The sequence below is a fragment of the Lactuca virosa genome, chromosome 5 (genome assembly GCF_052849685.1).
Source record: "Lactuca virosa cultivar CGN04683 chromosome 5, Lactuca_virosa_CGN04683_v6, whole genome shotgun sequence".
Classification (NCBI taxonomy): Eukaryota; Viridiplantae; Streptophyta; class Magnoliopsida; order Asterales; family Asteraceae; genus Lactuca; species Lactuca virosa.
The window spans coordinates 237220305-237229683 of NC_136430.1; the positions used below are offsets into that span (position 1 = coordinate 237220305).

The 9379-nt window shown below is 37.4% G+C and overlaps 1 protein-coding gene across 1 annotated transcript; it reads right to left on the reverse strand.

Annotated features, from left to right (window-relative positions):
• Positions 1-5122: 5122 nt before the first annotated feature.
• On the reverse strand, positions 5123-7111 carry LOC145117290 (uncharacterized). Its single transcript, XM_079053594.1, has 2 exons — positions 5988-7111; positions 5123-5691 (listed from the first exon to the last, which is right to left on the reverse strand). Exons 1-2 carry the CDS (start codon positions 6475-6477, stop codon positions 5657-5659), a joined length of 525 nt encoding a protein of 174 aa, XP_078909720.1. The 5' UTR covers positions 6478-7111; the 3' UTR covers positions 5123-5656.
• Between the last annotated feature and the right edge of the window lie 2268 nt (positions 7112-9379).

Genomic DNA, 9379 nt, shown 5'->3' on the forward strand with positions numbered 1-9379 from the left:
ATTTAGCAGTTATGATTATTTGACATTTATCATTGACGATTTTTCTTTGAGTTTTTATTATTTGCTTAAGGATTTCTTTGAAAAGTACATTGTTTTCATTTTGAAGATTATGTTTGTTTTCATTTAATTATAACACGATAGTAGTCGTGTTATTTGAGACAAGTTCATAGTTATGTTGAATTCTTTTTATGAATTTTAATTTTTACATCTTTTGATATATTTTCACCTCAACTTAAATAACAAACTATGTTGACCAAGTCTATTATTGTCAATTTGTTTTAAGTTTAAAGGTAATCTCCTTAATCTTTGGCTTAAGTCACTAGTTTGTTATTCCATAAACAAGATTTTATAAAAATAATTTTTTTTATTGTTCGTAACAAACTATTTACATGCAATTCTATAAAAAAAACAAAAATAACATACCTGCAATGACAAACAAATAATTAAATAAAGTACATGGCTTTTCCAAATGAAATATGTCTTTAATAAGAAAAATGAAAACACAATGTCTTAATTTGTACACTTTTCAAAGTAAAATGCTTACATAATAAACAGTATGTAGTAGGGGCTGTTTGGTATTAAATGTAAAGTCATGGGTTGTTTTGGTAAATAATATATTCTTGGGCTGTTATAAAAATTATCATTTTTCAAACTAACCATCAACATTATCCTAATTTTAAATTTTAAAAAATATTCCTAAAATGTTCTACATTATCTATCCTAACTACATTTTGAAATTCAACATCTTTATATATATTAAAAGAGAAAACTTGATGACATCACCTTCAACCATCAGAGCCATTCATAGTGTTTCCTTAATTTATTTCAACCATTCGATCAAATTGCACAAAATTGCTGACGTCATGTTAAATTAAACAGGGTTTCTTTTGAAAAATACTTACGAGGCTTCATAACCTCTCCATAGTTTCCAAACTCGGATTGCATTCTTAACCTAAAAATCACAGAAACCTTAACCTTAATTCTGCTCCAACCCTTGCAAGAACCTTAATCGTCTGTTTACCTTAGTCGCATCCCTATATTATCTGTATGAACAACAAAGAGTGAAAGATCAATACTGGATTTTGGTAAATAGAAGCACAAATGAAAGATTAAGGTTGGATCTGGAAAAATCGAAAGTAAAACCGCAATATCACAAATCAATTCACCAATCTCTTTTATAGTTCAATACATATCGATTGAAGGCAAAATTATTTTGTATATAGTCGCACCCTTATGTCATGAATATCCACCGTCAACACCGTCGCCATCTACAGCCCCTCACCATCTCCTTCATCTTCCGGCTTACACTCTCGCAATATGCTAAAACTGTTCAGGTTTGAAGATTCCGCCTCTCACCTTCACCGTTTTTTTTCTTCCTCTTGATGACCCATTCAAAATTTCACATATTTTGTATGTGGCTTGGTTGCAGGTTTTTGGGTGGGGGAAAGGGTTTCTTAACGAAGAAAACAAAGAAGACGGATGATTGTTTCGGTTGGTTTTCCCTTCTCATTTCACGTGTTCGTCATCTCACAATCTCAGGTATTCCCAATTTATGTTTTTCAGCCCTAAATCGACTTATAGTGAATAATGCACTACCATTTGGTATCTGATGCTACTAAATATGGATCTATTTGTTCAGCCAAGACAGAAGAACGAAAGTTCTGAATACACTAGATTTTTAGTTGTCTTCTAACAGCCATTTATAGAAGCCATATTGTAGAATTTTTCAGTACAATTTGTTGCTCCATGGTATGGATTACAGCAACCCCTATTGCATGTAGTAAAATTAAAACTACTTTTTCTTTGGAAATATAGTAATCTTATAATTCTTATTCAAAATAACTAAAATTATGACATGATTACGAAAATTCATAACAGAAACTCAAGGAAAATGCAACATTCAAGAATCCAGATGACTTCTGCTTTAAGAAGATCAACTCCAAGACTGCTGGAGTGCATTAACAGGCGTAATATTCTATACCCCTACCCTCATTTTCAAATAATAAAACAACATAAACCAACAAATTCTTTTATTTATATTCTGCAGGGGTGACCTACACAAATTCACTCAAGAAGAACTCATGTTGATGAACTCACAAGATATATGTTATATCATGCACAAAGTTCAATCTGAGAAAAAAGGTTGCTGGAATGTTGTAGTATTTTTTTTTGTATATTTGAGAGTGTTATATACCCAAACCCTTTTCTTTTAATGCAGAAAATTGAAAAGATAACTACAACAGTACACTTACTTGATTCCTAACATCAAATATACATGTATATTATCTTCTTTTTTGTATATTTGAGAGTGCTTTATGTTTAAATATATATATTTTTATTTTTTCAGGGAAGATGCTAAGACACGGGATTCTATATCATCTCTTGGGGGATTCAAATCGAGTTTTGTTGCTTGCATGTCATGGCTCTATGGCCAACTCAGAACAGGTAGAGACTAATAACATTATTGAAAAAAAACTAAACTTTTTTAATCTTTATTTATTTTATCTTCTTCATGTAGAGACAAATCTTTGAAAAGCCAGAAAATGTGGTGAGAAAGATAGTTTTGGCAACCAATTGAAAAATTCTATAAGCCAAACCAGTTTCTGTTTTTCATTGAAGAGAGAAAGAATACAGGCCGATCATTTAAAAGAGAACCTAGCTAGAAAAGAGGAATAAACTAGGAAACTCAAACAAGGAATAAAAATAGAAGATATGACAGAATATATCCTTTACCCCCCTTAAGATGAGCATGGAGATTCCGAATGTTCATCTTGACAAGAAGGGAGTGTAGTCTGTCTGAACCCAGTGGCTTGGTGAGAAGATCTGCGAGCTGATGATGAGTGTGGAGCCAAGTTGGAGCTATTTCTTTGGTCTCTACTCTTTCACGAACAAAGAAGCAATCCATCTCCACGTGTTTAGTTCTTTCGTGAAAGATAGGATTGTGAGCAATGTGTTTGGCGGACTGATTGTCACAAAAGAGAGGAGTGGCTTCTCGAACATTTATGCCAAGTTCCGACAATAACCAACGGACCCATAAAATTTCGCTCACAGTGGTGGCCATTGCTCGATATTCTGCCTCAGCCGAGGACCGGGACACAACTGACTGCTTCTTTGACTTCCATGAAATAGGTGCGCCACCCAAAAGCAACAAATAACCTATCCTAGAACGTCGAGAGTAGGGGCAACCAAGCCAATCGGAATCACTATAAGCCACCAAATCCAGTGACCCTTCTCGGGGTAGAAGAATACCTTGACCCAAGCTTGTTTTGAGGTATCGCAAGACACGCATCGCTGCATGCCAATGATTAGTTCTGGGGTCTGAAACAAACTGACTCAGAACATTTACTGAGTAAGTGATGTCTGGACGTGTCGCTTGAAGGTAGAGTAAACGACCTACAAGACGACGATATGTGTTAGGGTCAACACGTTCTTCCTTATCTCCTTTATCAAGTTTAAGGTTCCGTTCCATAGGAAACTTGCAAGGTTTGTAGCCAAGCATGTCTGCATCTTCCAAAATATCCAAGGTGTACTTTCTTTGGCTCAAAACTAAACCTTCTTTGGTACGTGATACCTCGATGCCCAAGAAATACGTTAGGCTACCAAGATCTTTGATGCTAAACCGAGCATCAAGGTCGGATTTGGTGCTCTCAATCTTTGTTGTGTCATTACCAACAATAATGACGTCGTCGACATAGATGAGAGCCGCAACAAAGCTGGTCTTGGTTTTGTAAACAAATAAGGAGTGATCTGAATGCGAAGGTTTGAAGTCCATATCTCGTAAAGCGGCTGTGAATTTGTAATACCAGTTTCGACTAGCTTGTTTCAAGCCATACAAGGATTTTTTTTAGCTTGCACACCCGATTGTCGCCTTCCTTACCGAACCCTTGGGGTAGTTTCATGTAAACATCTTCCTCGAGATCACCGTGCAAGAACGCGTTGTTCACATCCAATTGGTGAATGATCCGGTTGTTTTTGATGGCTAAAGTTAAAAGAATCCGAACAGTGACCAATTTGGCCACAGGGGCGAAGGTATCATGGAAGTCGACGCCCTCCATTTGTGTGTAGCCCTTTGCCACAAGACGAGCCTTGTGACTTTCTATGGATCCGTTGGGTTTGAATTTTATTTTATAGATCCACTTGGAGTCGATGGTATGCTTTCCTTCCGGTAAGGTAACAAGTTCCCAGGTGTTATTTGCTTCCAAGGCTTGAACTTCCCTTTTCATTGCATCACGCCATTCCGGATTTTGAGTTGTTTGTTTAAAACTTTTGGGCACATTATGGGTAACAATAGCAGCTAGAAGAGCCTTGTGAGAATAAGAAAAATTATTGTATGAGATGAAATTGGAAAGGGGATGTACCGTAGAAGCAGCGTGACCGGCAGCGGGAGGCGCATGATCGATCGATGGGGGCAAATTGATTTCGTAGTCCTGATAGCGGATGGGCTGGACGCGCGTGCGAGTGGGCCGGACTACATTTGGAGGCTCCGAATGATTAGAGGAGCTGTCTGGGCTCGGTGTGTGTACCTGTTGCTCAGTGGAATGTGGGCTTGGCATGTGGTCCTGATGCACAGCGGAATGTGGGCTTGGGACGTGATCTGGTCGGTTTTGACTAGGCGAATCTGGCGAGGAGACTTGGGCCTCATTATTGTCACTTGTGGGTTGATTGGTGTGAGGAGTGGGTTGCACCAAATCGGTATCTTTTTCTAGTTGGAATAAATCATCAAGTTCTGAGTTATTGTTTTGTTTGAGGGTGTGCATGGGAAATTGATCTTCAATAAATCGGACGTCTCTTGAAACAATGATCTTCTTATTCTCTAGATCGAAGATTTTATAACCTTTGGTACCTTGTGGGTATCCAACAATTATTCCGGGTCTTCCACGTGGTTCAAATTTATCACCCCCTGTTTCCACGCTACGATGATAAGTCAAACAACCAAAAACTCGCATGTGTTCATAGGAAGGCCTTTCATTAAATAGAAGCTCATAAGGAGTGGCTCCATGTAAGACTTTTGAGGGCATTCGGTTTATCACGTACGTGGCGGTCAAAATACACTCACCCCAAAAACTCTTAGGTAGGTTAGCTTGGAACCTTAAGGCCCTTGCGGTCTCAAGAAGGTGGCGGTGCTTGCGTTCGACCACCCCATTTTGCTGCGGGGTGTGGGGGCAAGAGGTTTCTAAAACGATACCTTCTTCGGCGTAAAAATCATGCATGGCATTAGATACGAACTCGCCACCATTGTTACATCTAACACGCTTGATTTGCCTTTCAAATTGAGTTTTGACCATCTTACAGAAATCCATGAGGCAGGTGCTTGCCTCACTCTTATGTTTTAGTAAAAAGGTCCAAACCGCCCTACTGTAGTCGTCAACAATAGTTAAAAAATAAAATGCCTTGTTAGTTGAGGGAGTCATATATCTCCCCCATATGTCACAATGTATCATATCAAAACAAGAGATTGTTTTTATTTCACTAGTAGGAAAGGGTACCCTAGTGTGTTTCGCCTTTAAACAAGCATCACAATTTAAAATGTTCTTATGAGAAGGAATAAAATCTAAACGAGAAACTTTCTTGGGTGAAGGATGTCCAAGTCTCGAAGGTTGTCAAGAGAGCTTTATTTGTCTTCATTGCCCCCATGCGATACAATCCTTCAACGCGATTACCCGCTCCAATCAAGTGCTTCGTCCCCAATTCCTGCATAACAAAGAAACCAGGAAAGAAAGTAACAGCACAGTTAAGCTCATTGGTTAATCTGCCAACCGAAAGAAGATTATAATTGAAACTTGGCACAAGTAGAACTCCTCGAATTCTAATCCCTCCAGCAAGATCATGATCTCCTTCACCCACAATAGGTACCCTGTCACCATTGGGAACAACAACGGGTGTACTCTTTGGGTTGTGGGTCTCGTTTTTAAGAAAATCTCTTTTATAGGTCATGTGTTCGGTGGCACCCGAATCGACCACCCAACTGTTAGAATTGTTAACCTTACCTGCCATATTCGCTCTTGGCTGAGACGTATTTTCTGCCATACCTCCGTTGTCCTTGAAGTGGGTAACAAACATGTGGTACTGCTCATCCGTCAGACCGGGAACAGGGCTGGCAGCCATCGCAGCCTTCGGTTTCTCTTTGTTCTTCGTTCCAGGCCACCATTCGGGATAACCATTTAGTTTAAAACATCCTTCCTTCACGTGTCCTTCCCTTTGACAAAAACTGCATTTTTCTTTTTTTTCTTTATCAGCTCTTGTGACCCTGGTGTTTGTCTTAGACGACATCAGATTAGTTTGCTTGGTTTGTGACTGTCGTTGCGTTTTTTCAGCACCATAGTTGGCTTGAAAGACAGCGGCTTCCGACCCCGGCCTTTTTGATCCGCCCGTAATTGCCCTTTGCTGCTCATTTTCGGCTACCAAATGATAAGTCGCACCAAGAGATGGTGCTGGTTTTGTGGCCAAGATTTGGGTTCGAATGACAGAGAATATCATCGAGTCCCATTAAAAATTCATAGGTTCTTTCTTTCTCTTTTACTCCATTCAATTGCTTTCCAATTGAACAGGTGCACCCATTACATTTACATCGAGGTGTAGGCAAAACAACTTGGAGTTCATCCCAAACAGATCTCAATTTGGTATAATAATTCGAAACAGACATACCTCCTTGTCGGGTTGTGTTTAATAGTTGCTTCAATTCGTATGCCCTTGGTGCGCCTTCTTTCTCAAACCTTTCTTCAAGATCTCTCCAGATTTCTGACAAGGTGTTAGCGTATCTCACGCTCGTGCGTATCTCCTTTTCCATAGCCGTTGTTAGCCAACCCTTGACCATGGCATCCGCATGGATCTAGGCCATGTGCATGGGTGAGTTCGTTTCCGGTTTCTTGACGCTCCCGTCGATGAAGCCCATCTTGTTTTTCGCCAAGAGAAAGTTAATCATCTCTTGCTTCCATTCATTGTAGTTGTTGTCGTTCAATATGTCATTCATTTGCATCTGCTTAGGATAGTCAGATGGGTGAATGTATAATGGCGAATTGGTGTCAATGGCTTCACCTTCCTGTTTCTTTCCTCCATCGCTATTTTCTCCGCTCATGGTGGCGTGATGATCTGGTTATCGGATGCAAATAACCTGCTTTGATACCATGAAAAATTCTATAAGCCAAACCAATTTCTGTTTTTCATTGAAGAGAGAAAGAATACAGGCCGATCATTTAAAAGAGAACCTAGCTAGAAAAGAGGAATAAACTAGGAAACTCAAACAAGGAATAAAAATAGAAGATATGACGGAATATATCCTTTACAAATATGGCTGAAACAAGTATCACAATAGATGATGTGGTTTTTGTTACTGATTGTGGAAAAGCCAAAGAAACATCATATGATGCTTTGAATAATAACCCTTGTCTCCTTCCTGCTTGGATATCAAAAGTTTTTGCTAAACAAGTGAGTTTCTTGGTTAGGGTATTTTGGTAATTTTATATTTTCTATATCATTTGATTATATTGTTTTTTATATGATTAACAGAGGCGAGGTCGAGTAGGGCGTGTTCAGCTAGGAGAATGTTACCATTTATACCCTCAATGTGTCTTCAATGCTTTTGCAGAATATCAGTTGCCAGAAATACTAAGAACGTCTCTTTAGTCACTTTATCTTCAAATAAAAACTTTAGAACTTGGAAGTATTTCTGAATTTTTATCTAAAGCTCTACAATCACCAGAGTTATTAGCAGTAATTCTCTACCTCATTTTCAATGGATTTATCTATATATAAAAAGGAAAAAATATCATACTTATTATTTCCCATTTGTAGGTTCAAAGTGCAATTAAGTATCTCAAGGTTATTTGTGCTTTAGATGAGAATGAAGATCTAACCGTACTTGCTTCTTGTGGAGCCAAAACTTGGAAAAATGCTTATTTTGGGAGCAATTCTTAATTGCCTTGATCCAATGCACAGTTGTTGCTGGACTTAGTCAAAGATCCTTTTTAACGCTTTTAGATAAAAAAGATGTAAGTCTCTTTTTATAATAGTAATTTATATTATATGAAAATAATGGGTCTTTTTGTACAGAGGCGTATAAAGCGCAATTTTTCGCGAGATCATAGTGACCATTTTGCCCTTGTGAGGGTGTATGAGGGTTGGAAAGTGGCTGAATATGCACTTGGTGGATATGAATATTGTTAGAAGAATTTTCTGTCTGCTCAGTCCATGAAAGCTATTGATTTTTTGATAAGGCAATTTTTATCTTTGCTTCAAGATACTGGTCTTGTCGAGGGCAATATGGTCATTTTCAATGCTTGAAGTTATGATGAAAATCTCATTCGTGCAGTTATCTGCTATGACTTGTATCCCGGAAATTCCTCCATCGTCGTAAGTTTTTTTTTAAATTAATTTCTTTATAAATAATAATCGTTTTTGCTGACATCATCATAATGAGAAGTCATTCTCACTGAAAACAATGGAGGATGGTCAGGTGCTTTTACACTCGGTAAGTTTCTCTCTCTCTCTCTCTCTCTCTATATATATATATATATATATATATATATATATATATATATATCATGGTTGTCAAAATCGCGATCCTGATCGTACGATCCTAGGTATGAAAAACGATTTGGATCGTAAAAGGGGTAAGATCGCAGGTAGGATCGCAAGTAGTATCGAGATCCGATCCGATCCTACCTCCCTTAATTTTTTTTTTTTTTTTTTACCACTTTATGTCTTTTACCCTTTACCAATTTAGTATTTATCATTTTGTGTTGCAACTTATGACTAATATTTTGAAGTTTTTATAACTTTTGAACAAAAAAGTGAATGTTTGAACTATTTTTCATGATTAAAAATTATAAATTAAAATTATATTTTTATTTTGTGGGATCTTAGGATCCCGATCCCGATCTTGCAAACCCAAAAACGATCCTGCGTAGGATCCTGATCTTGACAACCTTGATATATATATATATATATATATATATATATATATATATATATATATATATATATATATATATATATCTGAAATTTTTTTTTTATTGCTATAGAACTCGGTTAATTCCCGGGATTTGAGAATTCAATTCCTGTGGTTGGTCTTTAATGAAAAGATCAAAGTGAACTCTGTTTTTCTCCGGGATACAACTGGTGTTTCTGATTCCATCATGCTACTGTTTGGTGGAAGCATACAAAAGGCGATATAATGAGTCTATTACCTTTCCTCATTCCATTACCTTTTCTTATTCCATTCCTTTATGATTCCATTCCATTCCATGATATGAAACAGGATGGGCACTTGAAAATGTTGGGAGGATACTTGGAGTTCTTCATGGAACCTTTATTGGCTGAAATGTATCTCAACTTTAAGAAAAGATCTCGATGAGTTATTCCAATATAAAGTAAGTAATGT